Genomic DNA, 23,253 nt, shown 5'->3' on the forward strand with positions numbered 1-23,253 from the left:
CCCAGTTGTGCCTATCCCTGTTTTGCACATGGAATCCCCTTTCTCCAAGAGGATTTGGAGGAACACTTGGATTGGGAGTCAGGAATACTGAGCCTTGTGCTTCCTGATGCTTTGGGAGAAGGAGGGATGGGATCCCCCTGGAATATCTCCCACAACACCCAGCTGGGGGGAGGAAATCCAGGGATGTGTCCTGTGATCCCAATTTACGGATCCAACCCTCCATCCTCCCTGGCTGATCCCTGAATCCCAGGATGGACCAAACCTGGAGGAGAACATCCCAATTTTCCAGAGATTCGGGGGGGCTGAGTTCATCCCGAGCCACCACCCACCCGGAGGAGCCTCCGGATCCGGGACAATCCAAACTTTTCCTGTTGATCCAGAGCTGATTTATCCCGCGGGTGTGCAGGCGGAGCTGCGAGGAGCCGCACCATTCCCACAGAATGCAAGATTCCCTGGCTGAATCCAGAGGGGGATTTTTTTTAGGGGGGAGGGGGGATTCCTCGGGTTCCCGCCGCTCCCTGATTTCTGCTTTTCCGTGTTTTCCGGAGCAGGCCTGTCGCTACGGACACGTGCAGCACCTGGAGCACCTCCTGTTCTACGGAGCCGACATGACGGCGCAGAACGCCTCAGGAAACACCGCCCTGCACATCTGCGCCCTCTACAACCAGGTGGGACGGGGACAGGGACGGGGACAGGGACACCGCGGGGGAGGTGGCACCAGCCCCGGACACTCCTGGCTCTCCCCATTCCCAAATCCAGAGGTGGAATCCATCCCTGTCCTGGGATGAGGCTGTTCTTCCTTGGAACCCCCGATTTTGGGTTCCACAGGAGAACATCCCGTGGTGATATTCCCAAATCTGTGGGATTTGGGGACAGGGGACCTTGTGGGGGAGGTGGCACCAGCCCGGGACACTCCTGGATCTCACCATTCCCAAATCCAGAGGGTGGAATCCATCCCTGTCCTGGGATGAGGCTGTTCCTCCTTGGAACCCCCAATTTTGGGTTCCACAGGAGAACATCCCGTGGTGATGTTCCCAAATCTGTGGGATTTGGGGACAGGGGACCTTGTGGGGGAGGTGGCACCACCCCCGGACACTCCTGGGTCTCACCATTCCCAAATCCAGAGGTGGAATCCATCCTTGTCCTGGGATGAGGCTGTTCTTCCTTTGAGCTCCAGGGTTTGGTTCCACAGGAGCTCCAGGGTTTGGGTCCCAGAGTTGAATCTGTGGGATTTTGGGACCAGGGACACTGCGGGGGAGGTGGCACCAGCCCGGGACACTCCTGGATCTCCCCATTCCCAAATCCAGAGGTGGAATCCATCCCTGTCCTGGGATGAGGCTGTTCCTCCTTGGAATCCCCGATTTTGGGTTCCACAGAAGAGCATCCCGTGGTGGAATCCAGGGGATTTGGGGACAGGGGACACTTTGGGGGAGGTGGCACCACCCCCGGACACTCCTGGATCTCCCCATTCCCAAATCCAGAGGGTGGAATCCATCCCTGTCCTGGGATGAGGCTGTTCCTCCTTGGAATCCCCGATTTTGGGTTCCACAAGAGAGCATCCCATGGTGGAATCTGTGGGATTTGGGGACAGGGGACATCGCGGGGGAGCTGGCACCACCCCAGGATACTCCTGGCTCTCCCCATTCCCAAATCCAGAGGTGGAATCCATCCCTTTCCCAGGATGAGGCTGTTCCTCCTTGGAGCCCCAGCCTGATTTGGGATTTCCCAAGAGAACATTCCATGCTTTAATCCATCCCATTCCCAAAATGTTTCGCTGCGACAGAATCTTTGGAAAAGGAGGAAAATCCTTGGAAAAGGGAGAGAATCCTTGGAAGAGGGGCAGAATCCTTGGAGAAAGAGGAAAATCCTGGGAGAAGGGGCAGAATCCTTCGGGAAGGAAGAGAAACCTAGGAGAAAGTGCAGAATCCTTGGGAAAGCAGAGGAATCCTTGGAAAACAGGCGGAATCCTTGGAATTTGGATCTGGATGATCCCAAAGATCCCTTCCAACACAATCCTTGCTGGAATTCCATGATTCCATGACTTGCTCCCTTTAGGGTCAGGAATATCAAATCCCTAGGAAATGCTCATCCTCCTTCTTCCCAAAGAATTTCCTGGCTCTCTTGCTCCCGATCCTGGTCTAATTCCAGTTTTCCCTGGCTTGTTTTTTTTTTCCCAGGAAAGCTGTGCCAGGGTTCTCCTCTTCCGAGGCGCCAGCAAGGAAATCCGGAATTACAACAGCCAGACGGCCTTCCAGGTGAGCAGCATTCCCGGGAATCCCACGGGGCTTCCTGGTATGCCTGGGAATTCCGTCACATATCCAGGGATTTTCCCAGGTGGGATTTGTCCCACCAGAGCGGGATCTGGGATGAGTGTTCAGCGCCCGAGCAGGAGGGAGGGAAAAGCGCATGGAATTTCGGAAACAGGATGGGAATGTGGGGGTTTTGTGGGATACGGAGGTGGGAAGGGGAAGTTGTTGTTGTTTCTAGGGATGGGAATGTTTGGGATGGAGGGGAATCCTTGGAAAAGGAGCAGAATCCTTGGAAAAGGAGCAGAATCCTTGGAGGATTTGGGGATTTAGGGATTTGAGTGTTTGAGGATTTGAGGATTTGGGGATTTAGGGATTTAGGGATTTGAGTGTTTGGAGATTTGAGGATTTGGGGATTTAGGGATTTAGGGATTTGAGTGTTTGGAGATTTGAGGGTTTGGGGATTTAGGGATTTAGGGATTTGGAGGTTTGGGGATTTGGGGAAATGGGGAATCAGGGATTTGGAGAATTAGGGATTTTGGGTCTTCAGGATTTGGGGATTTAGCAACTTTGGGAATTGAGGACTTGGGGATTTGGGGACTTGGAGACTTGAGGACTTCAGGATATCAGGATTTGGGAATTTGGGGACTCGAGGACCGGGGGATTTGGGGACCTGAGGATCTGGAGATTTGGGAATTTTGGGGATTTGGAGAATTAGGGATTTGGGGATTTGGGAATTTGTGGATTTGTGGATTTGGAGAATTGAGGATTTGGGAAATTGTGGACTTGGGGATTTGGGGACTTGGGATTTGGGGAGTTGGAAACTTGAGGACTTCAGGATTTGGGTATTTGGGAATTTGGGGACTCGAGGACTTGGGGATTTGGAGATTTGGGAATTTGGGGATTTAGGAATTTGGCTGCTGGAAAATCCCCTCCCAGCAGGAACAGGCTGCCCAGGGCATTCCCAATCCCTGGAAAAGTCCCCAAATCCTTTGGAGGTGGCCCTTGGGGACACGGTCAGTGACACATCCAGCCAGACCGGCTGATCCCAAACCTCTCCCAAATTCCACAATTTTACCCGGGATCCAAACCCGACACCCTGGGAGAATTCCAGGATTTGGGATGAATTCCTGGCTGGAATCTGGGAATTCCAGGGGACAGGGATTGTCCCCGAGCCAGGGCCATCCAAACCCTCTCCGGCCGCTGTCCTGGGAAGGCGTTGGCGCCTCGGAATTCCCGGATGATCCCAGGCAGAAGAATCCTTGGCTTCCCCCACGGAAAGCAGCTGTTCCCATCCATATGGAGGCTCCGGAGCCGCTGATCCCGGTTTCCCGGCTCTTTTCCAGGTGGCCATCATTGCAGGGAATTTCGAGCTGGCGGAAATCATCAAAACCCACAAAGAGTCCGATGTTGGTGAGTTGGACTTTTCCCGGTTTTCCTGGTTTTTCTTTTCCTTTCCTGTGGATCCCAGGGATGGACTTGGAGGGGGGGGAGTAATGGATTTTCCCAGTGTTGCATCCATGGATTTTTCTGGGAAGCTGCTGCCACTTTCTATCTTGGAAGTGTCCAAGAGATTCCCGTGGGATTCAGGCTGTTTTTGCAGCCTGGCTGAACATTCCCAAGCTCTGGAATGATCCTGGATTTGCTCTGCTGTAAAATCCCGATTTTTCCTCTCTTTTGGCATCCCCGAGGGATTTCATTCCCAGAATCCTGGGATTTGGGACAGGGAGGGAAAATCCTACGGGAACAGGAGTAAAGTGAGTGTTGTTCTGGTTGGATTTGCTTTTTTAAGGAATATTTTGGGAATTCTGATCCTTTGGGTCACCTTTCCCGTCCTTCCCACGTCCCCATGGGAGAAATTCCAGGGAAAAGTGCTTTTAGATCAGGAATAAAATCCACACTTGTTGCGTTTCCTTGGATTATCCTGAGGAATTTACGGATCCAGAGCTGCCGATGGAGGGAGCAGTGGGAATTCCCAGCACAAAGGAATGGAATCATGGGAGGGACTGGCACAGAATTCCCAGAAAATTCCCTGTGGCTGCCCCTGGATCCCTGAATGTCCAGGGTTGGAGCAGTCTGGGATCGTGGGAAGGGGTGGGATTGGATGGAATCTGAGGTCCTTTCCCACCCCCATTCCTGGAATTCCATAAAAGCACTGAAATGAAGGAAAACAGGGATCAATTCTTCTGGAATTTGCAGCCGGAATTGAGCTTGGCTCAATCCCAAAAATCCTTTTTCCCTTCTTTTTCCCAGCTCCCCATTCCTGATAGCCAGAACTGGGAATTGGGGGTGGGATAGAAAAGTTGGGAAGGAATTTGGGAAGAGCCTGAGAATTCCTTTGCCTGCAAGGTCATGGAATTAATCCAAGAAAAAAGTTTGGGAATAAATGACCTCCAAAGGTCCAGCCGAAATTCCCCTTGGGATCTGCACCTGGGACTGAGCATCTCCGTGATTTTCCTTGGGGAAAAAAAAGGCAGGAAAACCAGCACGGAAAGCTGTCAGGAGCAATGGAAAGTCTGGGAATCAGCTCCGGATAAAAAATAGGTCAGGGCAGAATTCCAAACTAATTCCAACCCGAGCAGCAGGTCCAGATGGTCCTGCCCGCGGCCGGGAGCTTCCCAGGGTTTGGAAACTGGGATTTGGGAAAATTGTGTTTGGAAACTGGGGTCTGGAAAAATCGGGGTCTGGAAATTGGGATTGGGAATCGGGAGTTGGAAACTGGAGTTTGGAGAAATTGGGATTGGGAATCGGGGTTTGGAAATTGGAGTTTGGAGAAATTGGGGCTGGGAATGGGGTTCGGGAATTAGGGTTCAGGAATTGGGGTTTGGGAATTTGGTTTGGGATTTGGGGTTTGGAAATCAAGGTTTGAAAATTGGAGTGGGAATGGGGGTTTGGGAATGGGGGTTTGGAAGAATTTGGGAAAAACTGGGTTTGGAAACTGGGTCTGGAAGCTCAGCAGGAGCAGAGGAATTTTGTCTGAGCAGGGAACGGCTCCTGCTCGTGTCCTTTTCCCAGGGTTTTATGGGAATAAGGAAGGAATTTGGTGGGATTGGGGTTGGAACGATGCTCGTGGGGGGGGGGTTTCCAGTGGAATTCCCAGTGGGAAGCCGGGCTGAGTTGAGGTGGGATTTGGTGATCCCAGTGCAGAGGGGGAAAGGGTGGGAACTTCCCAGGAGGATTCCAGGCTCATCCATGTTTTCCGTGGGATCCGGAGCACTCAGCAGAGCTGGAACTACCTCTTCCCTCTTGTCCTGGGAATTCTTCAGTTCAGGACATTCCATGGGAATTCTCCACTTTGGGAAATTATTTGGGAATTCTCCAGTCTGGGAAGTGCCCAGGGAATTCTCCACTCTGGGAGATGACTTGGGAATGCTCCAGTTCGGAAAATGCCGCGGGAATTTTCCGTTCTTGGAAATGTTGTGGGAATTCTCCAGTTGGGGACATTCCGTGGGAATTTTCTGGTCTGGGAAATGCCCTGGGAATTCTGCAGGTTGGGAGATTCCGTGGGAATTCTCCCATGTGGGATGTGCTGTGGGAATTTACCAGTCTGGGAGATGATTCCGGAATGCTCCAGCCTGGGAGATTCCGTGGGAATTTTCCAGTCTGGGAAATGCCCTGGGAATTCTGCAGGTTGGAAAGTGCTGTGGGAGTTTTCCAGTCTGGGATGTGCTGTGGGAACTCTCCACTTTGGGAGGTGACTTGGGAATTCTCCCGTCTGGGAAATGCTGTGGGAATTCATCAGTTTGGAAAATGCCCTGGGAATTCTCCCGTCTGGGAAATGTTGCGGGAATTCTCCAGGCAGGGAAGTGCCCTGGGAATTCTCCAGTCTGGGATGTGCTGTGGGAATCCCCCAGTTTGGGAGATTCCATGGGAATTCTCCAGGCAGGGAAGTGCCGAGGGAAATTCTCCAGTTTGGGAAATGTGGGAATTCTCCGGTTTGGGAAACGCTTTTTCCCTTTTCCCCTCTGGGCCACTCCAGGCTCCTTCCCCACTTCCCTCTGGAATTTTCCAGGATTAAAATGGAATCGTGGCCTGGAAGCCAGCAGACATTTGCACTCCTCGTGCTTTTCCATGAATATTTATTATCATGGAAGCAGCGAATCCAAACAAACCTCGGAGCGCTGATTGCGCTTCCCTTCCTCCGGCTGCCAGGAATTTTCGGGAGCCTCTGGAGCATCTCCAGGCTGAGAATTCCTCAGGGAGCTTTGGGTGTGTCCCACTGCCCGCAGGGAGCACCCAGACCCCTTTGGAAAACAGGGATCCGTGTTTTCCTTTGGAAAACAGGGATGGGGCTGCTCCGAGCGGCGCTGTCATGGTAACGGACGGGATTCGTTTTGCCGGGAGAAACTCGGTAAACAGACCTGGAATAAAGTCTGGGAAAGGTGTGGGAAGGAATATCTGGAGCTCGTTGTGGGATCTGCTCTGAGTTTTGTTCCTTTGTTGTCTCTTTCCTGGGATTTTCCCCCTGGGAATTGTGAATTCTGGAGGGTGGGATGAGGAAATATTCCCTAGAGTCGGAAATCTGGGAATATCTTGGTCCTGGATCCTGGAGTTTGGACTTGGTTCTTCTTCATCACCATCACCATCATCACCATCATCATTATCATCATCATCATCATCATCATCATCATCATCATCATCACCACCGTCATCTCTCCCTTCCCGGTTTTATCCCATTGGGAATTGCGGATTCAGGAGGGTGGGATGAGGAAATATTCCACAGAACTGGAAATCTGGGAATGTCCTGGCTCTGGATCCTGGAATTCTGGCTTGGTGGTTCTTCATCATCATCATCATCACCACCACCATCATCTTCTCTCCTTTCCCGTCTTTTCCTGCTGGGAGTTGTGGATTCAGGAGGGTGGGATGGGGAAAACTTCCAGTGAATTGGGAATATTCCCAGGAGTCTAGGAATGTCCTGGTTCTGGCTCCTGCAGTTCGGGCTTGGTGGTTCTTCATCTTCATCATCATCACCGTTGTGCTCACCCAGCCAGTTTGGAGTCCCAGAATCCTGGGATTACTGAGGCTGGAAAAGAATTCCAAGGTCACCGAGTCCAAGCCCACCAGAGCCCCAAGTGCCACATCCAGGAATTCCTTGGGCATATCCAGGGATGGGACTCCAACCCTCCCTGGGCAGCCCCTGCCAAGGCCTGACCACCCTTTCCATGGAAAAACGATCCCAAAAATCCAATCCCAACCTCCCCTGGCACAGCTGCTCCCTCTTGGGAAGTTGTTCAGGCAGGACTTTCACTTCCTGGATTTTTCCCGGGGATTTTCTCTAAGGAGTGAGGGAGTCCCAAATGAAACGTCTCCTGGGGATGTGTCCCATGCCTGGGTGACACCTGGCCTTGGTGGGACATCCATCCTTCCTGGTGGCCCCTGGGGACACGGATCAGCGGTGGCCTTGGATTGAGTGGATTTCATTGTCTGGGAGGGCTTTTCCAGCCCTTTGGCTCCAAAATTCCGTAATTTTGACCCAATTTTCCCACTGGGATGTCCTTGGTGGGACATCCATCCTTCCTGGTGGCCCTTGGGGACACGGATCAGGGGTGACCTTGCAGTGGTTGGGTTTCATTGTCTGGGAGGACTTTTCCAACCCCTCTGGCTCTGAAATTCCATCATTTTAGTCTGGCTTTCCCATTGGGATGTGCCCCCGAAATTCCATCATTTTGTCCTTTTTTCCCACTGGGATGTCCTTGGTGGGACATCCATCCTTCCTGGTGGCCCTTGGGGACACGGATCAGTGGTGGCCTTGCAATCATTGGATTTCATTGTCTGGGAGGGCTTTTCCAACCCTTTGGCTCTGAAATTCCATAATTTTGACCCAATTTTCCCACTGGGATGGCCTTGGTGGGACATCCATCCTTCCTGGTGGCCCTTGGGGACACGGATCAGGGGTGACCTTGCAGTGGTTGGGTTTCATTGTCTGGGAGGACTTTTCCAACCCCTCTGGCTCTGAAATTCCATCATTTTAGTCTGGCTTTCCCATTGGGATGTGCCCCCGAAATTCCATCATTTTGTCCTTTTTTCCCACTGGGATGTCCTTGGTGGGACATCCATCCTTCCTGGTGGCCCTTGGGGACACGGATCAGTGGTGGCCTTGCAATCATTGGATTTCATTGTCTGGGAGGGCTTTTCCAACCCTTTGGCTCTGAAATTCCATAATTTTGACCCAATTTTCCCACTGGGATGGCCTTGGTGGGACATCCATCCTTCCTGGTGGCCTGACATGGATCAGTGGTGACCTGGCAATCATTGGATTTCATTGTCTGGGAGGGCTTTTCCAGCCCCTTTGTCTCTGAAATTCCATAATTTTGACCCAATTTTCCCACTGGGATGACCTTGGTGGGACATCCATCTTTCCTGGTGGCACTTAGGAACACGGATCAGTGGTGGCCTTGCAGTGGTTGGGTTTCATTGTCTGGGAGGACTTTTCCAACCCCACTGGCTCTGAAATTCCATCATTTTAGTCTGGCTTTCCCATTGGGATGTGCCCCCGAAATTCCATCATTTTGTCCTTTTTTCCCACTGGGATGTCCTTGGTGGGACATCCATCCTTCCTGGTGGCCCTTGGGGACACGGATCAGTGGTGGCCTTGCAATCATTGGATTTCATTGTCTGGGAGGGCTTTTCCAACCCTTTGGCTCTGAAATTCCATAATTTTGACCCAATTTTCCCACTGGGATGGCCTTGGTGGGACATCCATCCTTCCTGGTGGCCCTTGGGGACACGGATCAGGGGTGACCTTGCAGTGGTTGGGTTTCATTGTCTGGGAGGACTTTTCCAACCCCTCTGGCTCTGAAATTCCATCATTTTAGTCTGGCTTTCCCATTGGGATGTGCCCCCGAAATTCCATCATTTTGTCCTTTTTTCCCACTGGGATGTCCTTGGTGGGACATCCATCCTTCCTGGTGGCCCTTGGGGACACGGATCAGTGGTGGCCTTGCAATCATTGGATTTCATTGTCTGGGAGGGCTTTTCCAACCCTTTGGCTCTGAAATTCCATAATTTTGACCCAATTTTCCCACTGGGATGGCCTTGGTGGGACATCCATCCTTCCTGGTGGCCTGACATGGATCAGTGGTGACCTGGCAATCATTGGATTTCATTGTCTGGGAGGGCTTTTCCAGCCCCTTTGTCTCTGAAATTCCATAATTTTGACCCAATTTTCCCACTGGGATGACCTTGGTGGGACATCCATCTTTCCTGGTGGCACTTAGGAACACGGATCAGTGGTGGCCTTGCAGTGGTTGGGTTTCATTGTCTGGGAGGACTTTTCCAACCCCACTGGCTCTGAAATTCCATCATTTTAGTCTGGCTTTCCCATTGGGATGTGCCCCCGAAATTCCATCATTTTGTCCTTTTTTCCCACTGGGATGTCCTTGGTGGGACATCCATCCTTCCTGGTGGCCCTTGGGGACACGGATCAGTGGTGGCCCTGCAATCATTGGATTTCATTGTCTGGGAGGGCTTTTCCAACCCTTTGGCTCTGAAATTCCATAATTTTGACCCAGTTTTCCCACTGGGATGGCCTTGGTGGGACATCCATCCTTCCTGGTGGCCCTTGGGGACATGGATCAGTGGTGGCCTTGCAATCATTGGATTTCATTGTCTGGGAGAGCTTTTCCAACCCCTCTGGCTCTGAAATTCCATCGTTTTAGTCTGGCTTTCCCTTTGGGATGTGCCCCCGAAATTCCATCATTTTGTCCTTTTTTCCCACTGGGATGTCCTTGGTGGGACATCCATCCTTGCTGGTGGCACTTAGGGACACGGATCAGTGGTGACCTGGCATTGATTGGTGGGATTGATGGCCTTGGAGAGCTTTTCCAACCCCTCCGGCTCTGGAATTCCATAATTTTGGTCTGGCTTTCCCACTGGGATGTCCTTGGTGGGACATCCGTCCTTGCTGGTGACACCTGGGGACACGGACCAGTGGTGGCCTTAGCGTTGGTTGAGTTTCATGGTCTGGGAGGGCTTTTCCAGCCCCTCTGGCTCCCAAATTCCATCGTTTTGTCCGTTTTTCCCATTGGGAATGGCCGGATGTGGGCGCTGAGGGCAGGGGGTGCCGGCGGGATCCGGGAAGCGCCGCTGCTGGGAGAAATTCCCGCAGCCGAGGTTGGAACTCTTCGGAGAACGAACGCCGGGCGTTGCCACGGCAACGGGAAGAGTTCCAGGAGCCTGAAATCCTCAGACTTTGAACCTCAAATATTCCTCGGGAAAATATTCTGAGCACGGCCATGCTCAGCCTGGGCTGCTCCTTCCCAATCCCGGGATTTTCCTTCTCCTGGTGGCCTCGGAGCTTCCTCAGGATTCACCTCTGGAAGGTGCCATGGGAGCGGTGGCCTTGGAATGGCTGCTCTGGGAATACCCTAAATCCAGAGGGTTTGGAATTCCCTGCTCCCTGTCCCCTGTTCCGGCTCGGAGCGGGAGCAATCCGTGTTTTTCCCGATGTTTTGGCACCAGGAATGGGCTGGATGCGGCCGATTCCGGATTTCCCACTGGATTTTGCCACAGGCGCCGGAAGAATTTTAGGGATGTTAAACTTGGGAATGGGAACGAACTCATTGAACAAAATATTGGAAAATCCCATTTTCCTGGAAGTTTGGAGTGCAGGGGCCCCACAGATGAACCTCATCCCTTTCCGGAACATCCGGATCTGTTCCGTGGATCACGGAATTGTTTAGGCTGGAAAAGTCCTTCAAGACATTGAATCCAAGAATTCCCAAAACTTCCAAGGAAACCACTGATCCACATCTCCAAATTCCATTGAAATCTTTCCGGGATGGGGATTTCACTCCTGGTCCCTCAGTGGAGCTGGAGATGCATCTTCCGGGTGGATCCGGGAGGTCGCTTTTCCCTGTCATTCCCAAGGATTGGGAGGGAATTCAGGGCAGGGAGTCACTGCTGATTTATTCCACGTGTTGGATTTTCCCATCTTTCTCTTGGAACTCCACAGGAATTCCCAACCTTCTCCTCCACCCTCTCCCATCTTTTCCCACAACTGCACTCCCAACACCTAACCCTGTATTCCCATCTTTTTAGTCCTTAGGTTTCCAATTTATCCCATTTTTCCATTTTTTATTCCTATTTCCTTTCTGAGGAACTCCCAACCTTCTTCCCAACCCAACTCCATGCTCATTCCCAGCCTTCTCCCCCACCCTCTCCCATCTTTTCCCACAGCTGCACTCCCAATACCTCATCCCATATTCCCATCTCTTTTGGGGCTTAGATTCCCACCTAATCCCATATTCCCATTTTTTATTCCCAGTGCCTTTCCAAGAAACTCCTGACCTTCCCAAAACCCAACTCCACACTCATTCCCAACCTTCTCCCCCACCCTCTCCCACCTTTTCCCACAACTCCACACACCTAATCCCATATTCCCATCTTTTTTAGTCCTTAGATTCCCACCTCATCCCATATTCCCATCTTTCTCAGCCTGAGATTCCCACCTAATCCCATCCTTCTGTTTTCTACTCCCAGCGCCTTTCCAAGAAACTCCCGACCTTCTTCCCAAAACCCAACTCCACACCCATTCCCAACCTTCTCCCCCACCCTCTTCCACCTTTTCCCACAACTCCCAACACCTCATCCCGCATTCCCATCTCTTTTAGTCCTTAGACTCCCAACACCTCATCCCGCATTCCCATTCTTCATTCCCAGTGCCTTTCCAAGAAACTCCTGACCTTCTTCCCAAAACCCACCTCCACACCCATTCCCAACCTTCTCCCCCACCCTCTCCCACCTTTTCCCACACCTCCCAACACCTCACCCCTCATTCCCATTCTTCATTCCCAGTGCCTTTCCAAGAAACTCCCGAGCTTAGTCCCAAGCCAACTCCACATCCATTCCCAGCTTTCTCCCCCACTCTCTTCCACCTTTTCCCACAACTCCCAACACCTCATCCCGCATTCCCGTTCTTCATTCCCAGTGCCTTTCCAAGAAACTCCCATCCTTCTTCTCAAAACCCACCCCCACACCCATTCCCAACCTTCTCCCCCACCCTCTCCCACCTTTTCCCACAACTCCCAACACCTCATCCCGTATTCCTATCTTTTTTGGGGCCTTAGATTCCCACCTAATCCCATATTCCCATTTTTTATTCCCAGTGCCTTTCCAAAAAACCCCCAACCTTCTTCCCAAAACCCACCCCCACACCCATTCCCAACCTTCTCCCTCACCCTCTTCCACCTTTTCCCACAACTCCCAACACCTCATCCCGCATTCCCATCTCTTTTAGTCCTTAGACTCCCAACACCTCATCCCGCGTTCCCGTTCTTCATTCCCAGTGCCTCTCCGAGAAACTCCCAACCTTCTTCCCAAGCCAACTCCACTCCCATTCCCAGCTTTCTCCCCCACTCTCTTCCACCTTTTCCCACACCTCCCAACGCCTCATCCCGCATTCCCGTTCTTCATTCCCAGTGCCTTTCCAAGAAACTCCCGACCTTCTTCCCAAAACCCACCTCCACACCCATTCCCAACCTTCTCCCCCACCTTTTCCCACACCTCCCAACACCTCATCCCGCATTCCCGTTCTTCATTCCCAGTGCCTTTCCGAGAAACGCCCAGCTACACCAAGCGCCGCCGGCTGCTCGGCTCGGGCGGGTTGGCGTCGCCGCGCGTCCTCCAGCGCTCGGCCAGCGACAACAACCTGAAGGCCGAGAGCCGCGCCTCCTACTCGCCGGTGCCGTCCCTGCGGAGCCTCCCGCCGCAGCTCCTGGTCCAGATGCAGGAAGCGGCGGCTGGAATGGCGGCCGCTGGAATGGCGGGCGGGGACGGGAGCCTGGCCAGCTCGGGCAGCGCCCGCAGCGCCCACAGCCGCTCGCCCTCGCTGCAGCGCGTGCAGGAGGAGAGGGAGGCCGAGGCGCCCTCGCTGCGCCGGAGCAGCCGCGGGAAAGCCAGGTATGGGATCGGGAATGGCGTGCCGGGGAGTGGGATGGGGTGTGGGAGGGGGCAGAGATGGGAATGGGATGCCAGGGATTGGGTTGGGGTGAGGGAAGGGTTAGTGGTGGGAATGAGATGCCAGGGATTGGGATGGGGTGTGGGAAGGGTTAGTGGTGGGAATGGGATGTCATGGATTGGGATGGGGTGTGGGAGGGGTCAGTGATGGGAATGGGATCCCAGGGTATGGGATGGGGTGTGGGAAGGGTTAGTGGTGGGAATGGGATGCCATGGATTGGGTTGGGGTGTGGGAAGAGTTAGTGAGGTGAATGGGATGCCAGGGATTGGGATGGGGTGTGGGAGGGGTCAGTGATGGGAATGGGATCCCAGGGATTGGTTTGGGGTGTGGGAGGGGTCAGTGATGGGAATGGGATCCCAGGGATTGGATTGGGGTGTGGGAAGAGTTAGTGATGGGAATGGGATCCCAGGGATTGGGTTGGGGTGTGGGACGGGTCAGTGATGGGAATGGGATCCCAGGGATTGGATTGGGGTATGGGAGGGGTCAGTGATGGGAATGGGATACCGGGGTTTGGGATGGGGTATGGGAGGGGTTAGAGATGGGAATGGGATCTGATGGATTGGGATGGGGTGTGGGAGGGGTCAGAGATGGGAATGGGATACCGGGGTTTGGGATGGGGTATGGGAGCGGTTAGAGATGGGAATGGGATCCGATGGATTAGGATGGGGTGTGGGAGGGGTCAGAGATGGGAATGGGATCCCAGGGATTGGGAGAGTGTGAAAGGAATTTGATGGGGTTAAGAATGTGAACCCATGGATTGAGGGGGTGTGGAAAGAACTGGAGCTTGGAATGGATCCCACAGATTGGGGAGCGTGTGTGAAAGGAATTGGAGCTTGGAATGGATCCCATGGATTGGGGAGTGTGGGAGGAGTTAGATGAAGTTAGGAATGGGATCCCATGGATTGGGTTGGGGTGTGGGAGGAATTAGAGCTGGGAATGCGATCTCATGGACTGGGAGAGTTTGGGAGGAATTAGAGCAGGGAATGGGATCCCATGGATTGGGATGGGGTGTGGGAGGAATTAGATGGATCTAGGAATGGGATCCCATGGATTGAGAGGGTGTGGGAGGAATTTGAGCTGGGAAAGGATGCCACGGATTTGGGGGGTGTACAGGAATTAGAGCTGGGAATGTGATCCCGAGGACTGAGGAGATGTGGGATGTGGGCTGGGAAGAGGGAAGAGTGGGAAAGGTTCATCATTCCGATGAGGAACGGGTTTATGTTGGATCATTGGCTCTTCCATGGGTTTTTCCTGCTATTCCAAGGTCAGACCCAGTTTTTCCCTGGGTTTTCCCTCCATCCATCCCAGTGTCAAATTTGGTTCTTCCCGGGGTTTTCCCTCTGTCCCATACTCGGATTCCATTGCTCCCTGAGTTTTTCCCTGGGTTTTTCCATGGGTTTTTCTCTGGGTTTTCCCACCATTCCATGCTTGGATCATGGATACCATGGATGTAATGGATTCATGGATATCATGGATATCGTGGATTACATGGATATTGTGGATATGGCATCCGGTGGTTCTGGTGGGATCGGGATTGGGATCGGGATCGGGATTGGATCTGGAGTTATCCTGCTGCTCCTCATCCCTGCCAGCCGTGTCCCATGGGAATGTTGCTTTGCCTGGGATTGGGAATGGTCACCGCTCCCTGACGTGTCCAGGGATTTTGGGACACCCCTGTGGTGCCCGCGGGGTCCGGATTTGGATTGAGAGGATTCTGTTGGAATTCTGTGGAATCCTGGAATGGGAAGGATCCTAAAGCTGATCCAATTCCACCCCATCCCAAGGGCAGGGACACCTCCCACTATCCCAGGTCGCTCCCGCCTGGCCTTGGAATTTGGGAATCTCAGGAATTTGGGATGTGCCAGAGGCAGATTCAGAGAGGGATACAGAGGCATCGGGAGGTCAAAAATAGTGTGGGATTTAAAAATCCACAGTCTTGGAAATATTCCCAAAATTCCCTGGTGCAGCTCTGCCCAACTCCTTGTCCAAGCTTCCCGAGGATTCCTGGAGCTGGCTCTGTGATTCCCAACCTTTTGCAGGGAAAATATCCCCAGGAAAGAGCATTTTGCTCCATTATTTCCAGGTTTTTCTGGGATAGAGGGATCACAGAATTCATTCCATGGAGCTGGGGCAGGAGAAATTCCCAGGTTTGCAACCTGAACAGCTCAAGTTGGGAAAAAACCTTGGGAAGTTTTAATTCCCAACAAAAACTCCTTCACTCCACAGCAAGGGATATCTGTAATTACCGGAGTTCTCTCACATTTTCCTGGAAAATTCCTGGAGGAAAATGGATTCTGGGGCAGGTTTTCCAGGGAATACCAGGAATATTTAGTGTTGTCCCAGTTTTTCATTCCAAGGGAGTTTTCCCAGCCCCTTTCCCAGCTCCTTCCCTTTTCCTGCTCCAGAGCTGCAGCCAGAATTCCAGGGGATCCCTCAGCCATTCCCAGGAGCAGCAGGGCCGGGCCAGCAGAACTTTTCCATGTGTTTTTCCCAGGTTTTAGCTGGATCCCTCCTCCCTCCCTCCCGGCCGTGACTCTGACTCATCCCCCACGTGCCGGAGCCTCCGGAGCCTCCGCGCTCTTCCCAATAATCCCACTCCAACACCACGAGTTTCCCATCCAGCTCCTCGTGCTGGGATCATCCCTCCGGATATTTCATTCCTTATGCTCATCCCAGCCTCATTCCCAGTTTTTGGAGCCCTCTGGATCTGGGAAGGGTCTGGGATCCGTCCTGGTTTTCCTGCTCGGCTCTCGGTGCATCCTGAATGTTCCCAGTTTGGGAAGGGAGGTTTGGAGCAGGGAATCATCCCCTGGGTCTGGGAAGAGCTGGAATTTTTGAGATCAGCTCCTTTTCCCAGCAATCCACGGCAATTCCCTCTGATCCCACGTTTCTTCCATCCAGGCTTTGTTTGCTCCGGGTTTTTTTTTTCCCAAGGGAATTCAGTGTCTGAATTCCTCCAGTTTTCCTTATTCCCATTTTTTTCCACTCTCCTGGTCACACAGCTGGAGCTTCCAAAGTAATTCTTGGAATGCTTTAATCCCTCCTCAACATTCCCGATGTGTCCGGCCAGGCTCATCCCGAAATCCTCCCTTCATTCCTGCTGCTCCTTTCCGGGTGGGATTTTCCCAAAACCTCCCTGCCTATCCCAGATTTCACCACCTTGGAATTTCCACATCCGTGGGGAAGTTTTCCCTCCCTGCCATCGGCCAAAGGAACACCAGGAATTCCCAGAAATTCCTGGGATTTTTTCCTCCTGCTGCTGCTGGATTTAGGGAATGAAACGAATGGTGGGAATTCCCTCCATGGGCATTTCCCGGTGGGATCCAGAGGTTTGGATTTGTCCAGGAACAATTCCAGGTGTCCAGGCGGTGTTTGGAGTCAAATCCCACCCCTGGAAGTGCCCAAGGCCGGCTTGGATGGGGCTTGGAGCAACCTGGGATAGGGAAAGGTATCCCTGTCCATGGAGAACAGTCCCGGGAATGCTGGGAAGAGCCCCTGGGAATGTTAGGAATTGATCCTGGGAATGCCGGGGGAAAAGGAAACTTTAGGGAAAGGATCTTGGAAGCCCTGGGAGAACAATCCTGGGAATGTTGGGGAAACCATCTTGGAAACTTTGGGGAAAAGATCCTGGAAATGTTGGGCAAAGGACTCCAGAAATGTTGGAAGAACAATCTGGGGAATGTCTGGGAATTCCTGGGGCTGAGGTCGGATCCGTGGCCGCCGGCAGCTCCGGGTGCCACCCCCAGATCCCACCAGCCTGGGAAAGAGGGGCTGGAAATCCTGGAAAACAGGATCAGAAATCCTGGGAAACGGGGTCAGAAATCCTGGAAAACAGGGTCAGAAATCCTGGGAAACAGGGTCAGAAATCCTGGGAAATAGGGGTCAGAAATCCTGGAAAACAGGGTCAGAAATCCCGGAAAACAGGGGTCAGAAATCCTGGGAAAGAGGGTCAGAAATCCTGGAAAACAGAGTCAGAAATCCTGGGAAACAGAGTCAGAAATCCTGGGAAAGAGGGTCAGAAATCCTGGAACCGTGTCCAAGTGCAGAGAAGGAGAATCCCAGGATGCTCCCAGAGGGAGGAATTCTCCTAAGAGCAGGAATTCTTCCCTAATTCTGTGGGAATTCAGGAATTCTTCCCTAATTCTGTGGGAATTCATGAACTTCTCCTAATACTGTGTGAAAAATCAGGAATTTTTCCTAGTTGTGCTTGGGAATTCAGGAATTCTTCCCAATTCCAAGTGGAAATTCAGGAATTTTTCCCAATATCCGACATAAAAATCCTCTGGCACAGTTTGAGGCTGTTCCCTGGGATTTCCTGGGAGCAGATCCCAAATCCCACCCTGACACGGAATCCTGGAGGGAAAAGGTCCCTCCCAATCCTCCTTTTTTCCAGGATGAGCCCCCCCAGCTCCCTCTGGATGCTCTTCCCGGGATTTGGGCTCCTTCCCCTGGGAAAGAGAGGTCAGGAATCCTGGAAAACAGAGCCAGAAATTGTGGGAATTCCAGGAATTCCCAAGGGAAGCGTTGTTTAAACCCATCCCGGAATCCTTCCCCTGGAATTGGCTTCTGAGTGTTCCCATGAAATCCCAGAGAAATGAAAACATCCAGGATTTTTGGGATCGTTGGATGCATCGGGAGCAATGTTTGGGAATATCGAGGTGCGTTCATCCACCGGGAATGGGAATCCTCAGGGGATTTATTCCCAGTTTATTCCCGAGGAGGTTTTTCCATCCTGGAAGGGGACAATTCCCAAGGGAAGCACCACCAGGTGCCCAAGTCCAGCTGGACACTTCCATGGGCCGTAATTCCCTGGAATCCGGACATGGAGTCCCATCAATCCCGCCTGGAATTCCAGCGGGGTGAAGGCGATCCAGGACAAAAAATTCCATGGAACGCAAAACCCGGGGCGGGAGGAAGAGCCGCTGCTCCTTCCCAGAATTCCCTTTTCCTTTGGAATCCCGCGGGGATCCTGGCGGGAGGATGCGGGCACCAAGCCTGGAGAAATCCCGGATCCACCGGGAGCTTTGGGAATCTCACGGGCCGCTTAATCCCCGCTGTCGGATTTATCCGCTCAGAAACCCGGGATGAGCTCGGGATTCATGGAACGAGGGCCCGGAGCCTCCTGGCGCGGGGAGATAAAAAGGGATGAAGGGAAAACTCCGCTGGAAAAACGCCCGGGAATTTGCTCCCGTGGAAAACATCCAACCCCACCTGGGCAGCTTCGCTCCTGGGATTTTTTAACACGTGGAATTTTTTGCTCATGGAATTTTTTTAACTCATGGAATTTTTTGCTCATGGAATTTTTTCTCCCCGGGGAATTTTTTCCTGATGGAATTTTTCTCCCCATGGAATTTTTTACTGGTGGAATTTTTCTCCCCGTGGAATTTTTTCCTGCTGGAATTTTTCTCCCCGTGGAATATTTTTCCTGGTGGAATTTTTCTCCCCATGGAATTTTTTCCTGGTGGAATTTTTCTCCCCATGGGAAGGGGCTCAGGCCTTGGCTGGGGCTGCCCAGGGAGCTCTGGAGCCGCCATCCCTGGGGATGTCCAAGGAATTCCTGGAATTCCGCTCAGGGCTCTACTGGGGGGCTCAGGATGGGCTCGGCAACTTTGGAATTCTTTTCCAAGCTCTGGAATTCTGGGACTCGGGATGAAAGCCGAGCTCTTCCCACTCTTTGCCCCCGGGAATTCTTGGGGCTCTGCCCGCCAGGAGAGAAGGGAGCGGAGCTGGGAAAGGAGGGAAAATTCCAGAAGGAGCCGGGAAAGGGCTCAGCCCAGGACACAGGAGGAGGGCACCGGGTGGCACAGGTGACAGTGGCACCCAGGGGTGGCACCAGGGGTGGCACTGAGGCACCGGATGGCACAGGTGACAGTGGCACCCAGGGATGGCACCAGTGGCACTGGGGACAGGTGACAGTGGGGAACAGGGTGGCACAGGTGGCACTGGGGCACAGGTTGGCACAAGTGACAGCAGCACCCAGGGATGGCACCAGTGGCACAGGCTGGCACAGGTGACAATGGGGAACAGGGTGGCACAGGTGACAATGGCACCCAGTGTCACTGTGGGCACTGGCACTGGGGCACAGGTGACAATGGCACCCAGGGATGGCACCAGTGGCACTGGGGACAGGTGACAATGGGGAACAGGTTGGCACAGGTGACACTGGGGCACAGGTTGGCACAAGTGACAGCAGCACCCAGGGATGGCACCAGTGGCACTGGGACACGGGTGGCACAGGCTGGCACAGGTGACAATGGCACAAAGCGTCACTGCAGGTGGCAGTGGGCACAGGTGGCACAAGGGGCAGTGGGGCATGGTGGTGGCACAGGTGACAATGGCACCCAGTGTTGCTGTGGGTGGCAGTGGTGGCAGATTGTCCCAGCTGGCAGTGGGCCACAGGCTGGCACAAGTGGCACTGAGGCACAGGGGTGGCACAGGCTGGCACAGGTGACAATGGCATCCAGAGATGGCACGAGTGGCACTGGGGCACAGGGGTGGCACAGGTGACATTGAACCCCAGTGTCACTGCGGGTGGCAGTGGGCACAGGGAACAGTGGGGTACAGGGGTGGCACAGGGGACAGTGACACCCAGGGGTGGCACAAGTGACAGTGACCCCCAGTGTCGCTGCGGGTGGCAGTGGGCACAGATGGCACAGGGGACAGTGGGGTACAGGGGTGGCACAGGGGACAGTGGGCACAGGGGTGGCACAGGTGACAGCGGCCCCCAGGTGTCGCTGCGGGTGGCAGTGGTGGCACAGGTGGCACAGGGGACAGTGGGCACAGGGGCGGCACAGGGGTGGCAGTGGCACCCAGTGTCACTGCGGGTGGCAGTGGGCACAGGGAACAGTGGGGTACAGGGGTGGCACAGGGGACAGTGACACCCAGGGGTGGCACAAGTGACAGTGACCCCCAGTGTCGCTGCGGGTGGCAGTGGGCACAGATGGCACAGGGGACAGTGGGGTACAGGGGTGGCACAGGGCACAGTGGCACCCAGGGGTGGCACAGGTGACAGTGGCCCCCATGTGTCGCTGCGGGTGGCAGTGGTGGCACAGGTGGCACAGGGGACAGTGGGCACAGGGGTGGCACTGGTGTCGCAGTGTCTGGGCGGGGCTCTGCCCCCTCAGCGCCCTCAGGGATTCTCCAGCGCAGCATTCCCGGGAGCTGCCTGCGATTCCTGCATTCCCAGATTCCCGCATTCCTGCAATCCCTGCAATCCCAGCCTTCCCCTAATTCCCGCCTTCCCGCAATTCCCCCATTTCCCGCAATTTCTGCAGTTACTCCACAAAAATTTGGGGGGAAAATATGGAATTGGGGTGGAAAAATATGGAATTGTGGGGGCAAATATGGAACTGGGGACGCCGGGCATTGGCACCGTGGGCACGCCTGAACCGGGAATGGGAACCGGGGACCCTCCCTCCTTCCTCCCTCCTTCCTCCCTCCTTCCTCCCTCCTTCCGCCCTCCCTGTCCCTCCATCCCGCTCCCATCCCGCTCCCATCCCGCTCCCCGTGTCCTCCCTGCCCCGGAGCCGCTCCCTTCGCTGCCCCCATCCCAATCCCACTCTCATCCTGATCTTGCTCCCACATCTGATCCCATTCCCATTCTCATTCCCATTCCCATTCCCGCTCCCATTCCCGCTCTCATTCCCATTCCCACTCCCACTCCCATTCCCGCTCCCATTCTCATTCCCATTCCCATTCCCGCTCCCATTCCCATTCCCATTCCCATTCCCGCTCCCATTCCCGCTCCCGCGCCGATTCCCTCCCCGGGGCAGCACCAGCAGCGGCCGCCAGGGGGCGGCTCCGGGCGGACCCCGCCGGGACCGGGATCGGGAGCGGGATGAGGAGCGGGAGAGGGATCGGTCCCGGGATCGGTCCCGGGATGGCCGTGGCATGGTCCTACAGCCGTTCCCGTTTCCACTCCCATTCCCACACGGGATTGCGGGTGGTGCTCGACAGTCCCGGGATCGGTCCCGAGAGCGGGGTCGGTATCAGGAGCGGGAGTAGGATCGGCCCCGGGAGCAGCATTGGGACAGGGAGCGGTCTCGGGATCGGGATCCGGGATCGGGATCAGGAGTGGGATCGGCCCCGAGATCAGTCGCGGGAGCGGGGTCGGGACCGCGCCGGCAGCGGGGGCGGCGGCGGCGGCGGCGGCGGCGGGAGCGGGGGCGGCCGGTCCGGCGGCGTCCCCGCCCGCCGGGGGAGGAGCCGCGGGCTCCGGCCCCACCTGCCCCGGGCCATGGTGCGCCGGAGGGAGCGGAGCGGAGCGCGGGGCGGGCGGCGCCGCTGCGCCATGGAGCCGGCGGTGGCGGGCGGCGGCCGCCCCGCAGCCGGTGCCGCTCCAGCCTCCGCCGCTGCCCGCGCCCGGGCGGCGCCGCCGGGGCCGCGCTGAGCCCCGCGGGGGCCACCCCCGGCCATGGCGCAGCCCGCGGGGCGCGGCGGGGCGAGCCGCGAGCTGCCGGGCATCAGCACCGTAACCTACGTGTTCGTTTACAGCCCCGCCGGCCCCGCCGGGCCCCCCGCCGGCCCCGGTACCGAGCCCGCGCCCCACGCCGCGCCCGCCCCGCTGCGCGGGCCCAAGCGGAAGCTTTACAGCGCCGTGCCCGGCCGCAAGTTCATCGTGGTGAAGAGCTACGCGCCGCAGGGCGATGGCGAGATCCAGCTCAACCGCGGCGAGGCCGTCAAGGGTGAGCGGGGACGCCGGGACGGCGGCGGGGACGCGGGGACAGCGACGCGGACACCGGGACGGCGGCGGGGAGCGGCCGGGGAGGGCGGGAGGAGCGGCGGGTGCTGCCCCCGGGGCTGGATGCGGCAGTGGCGGGGCCGCGGCTGGGATGGAGGGATGGATGGGATGGACAGACGGAGGGATGGGGAGCGCTCAGGTGTGGGCTGAAGGGATGGGGTGTCCTGCCCACCTGTGGGGCTGCGGCTTTTGGGGTGTCCTGCCCACCTGTGGGGCTGCGGCTTTTGGGGTGTCCTGCCCACCTGTGGGGCTGCGGTGCCTCAGGATCGCTGCGCAGGTGTGGGGCTGCAGAGCTGTGGGGTCTGCAGGCTGCTTGTGGGGTTGCAGATTGGGGGATGTCCTGCCCACCTGTGGGGCTGCAGGGCCGTGGGGGCTCCGGTCTGGTTGTGGGGTGTCCTGCCCACCTGTGGGGCTGCGGTGCCCTGGGATCCCCTGCGCAGGTGGGGGCTGCAGAGCTGTGGGGTCTGCGGGCTGTTTGTGGGGCCACAGGGCCTGGGGGTGTTCCAGTCTCTTTGTGGGGTCTGCAGCTGGTTGGGTTGCAGCTTTGTGGGGTCTCCAACCCACCTGTGGGGCTGGAGCTTTTGGCATCTTGAGCCCACCTGTGGGGCTGCAGGGCCGTGGGGTCTCCAGTCTGGTTGTGGGGCTGCAGGGCTGTGGGGTGTCCAGCCAAGCTGTGGGGCTGCAGGGCTGTGGGGTCTCGAGCCTGGTTGTGAGGCTGGAGCTTTGTGGGGTGTCCAGCCAAGCTGTGGGGCTGGAGCTTTGTGGGGTGTCCAGCTCACCTGGCTGCTCTCCAGCCCAGTTATGGGGTGGCAGCTCTGTGGGGTCTCCAGCCCAGTTATGGGTTTGCCACTTTGTGGGATCCCCAAGCCACCTGTGGGGCTGCAGCTTTTGGGGCCTCCAGCCCGGCTGTGGGGCTGCAGCGCTGTGGGGTCCCCTGGTTGGTTTTGGGGCTGCAGCTTTGTGGGGTGTCCAGTCTGGCTGTGGGGCTGCAGCTCTGTGGGGTCCCCAGCCCAGGTGTGGGGCTGCAGCTCCCAGGTGTTTCCAGAGTGGTTGTGGGGTGCCCAGCCTGGTTTTGGGGTGCCCAGCCTGGTTTTGGGGCCGCAGCTTTGTGGGGTCTCCATCCCCGTTTTGGGGTCCCCAATCCTATTTTGGGGTCCCCTTACCGGTTTTGGGGCCTCAGCTCTCTGGGATCCCCAATCCCGGTGTTGGGGTCCCCGCTCCTGGTTTTGGGGTCCCCCTCCCTCCTGGTTTTAGGGCTGGAGCTCTGTGGGGTCCCCCATCCCGGTTTTGGCATCCCTCATCCCGGT

General features: G+C 55.5%; 1 protein-coding gene across 1 annotated transcript in view; it reads left to right on the top strand.

Moving 5' to 3' along the window:
- The window catches only part of SHANK3 (SH3 and multiple ankyrin repeat domains 3), a 162,654-nt gene that overhangs the window by 53,629 nt on the left and 85,772 nt on the right, over positions 1-23,253 (top strand). The window contains exons 11-15 of the mRNA XM_059847948.1: positions 552-668; positions 2,178-2,255; positions 3,593-3,659; positions 12,794-13,148; positions 21,700-21,890. Of these exons, the coding sequence (XP_059703931.1) occupies positions 552-668; positions 2,178-2,255; positions 3,593-3,659; positions 12,794-13,148; positions 21,700-21,890 (808 nt within the window). The remainder of the gene's footprint in view (positions 1-551; positions 669-2,177; positions 2,256-3,592; positions 3,660-12,793; positions 13,149-21,699; positions 21,891-23,253) is intronic.

Source organism: Haemorhous mexicanus, chromosome 5, assembly GCF_027477595.1.
Source record: "Haemorhous mexicanus isolate bHaeMex1 chromosome 5, bHaeMex1.pri, whole genome shotgun sequence".
Taxonomy (NCBI): Eukaryota; Metazoa; Chordata; class Aves; order Passeriformes; family Fringillidae; genus Haemorhous; species Haemorhous mexicanus.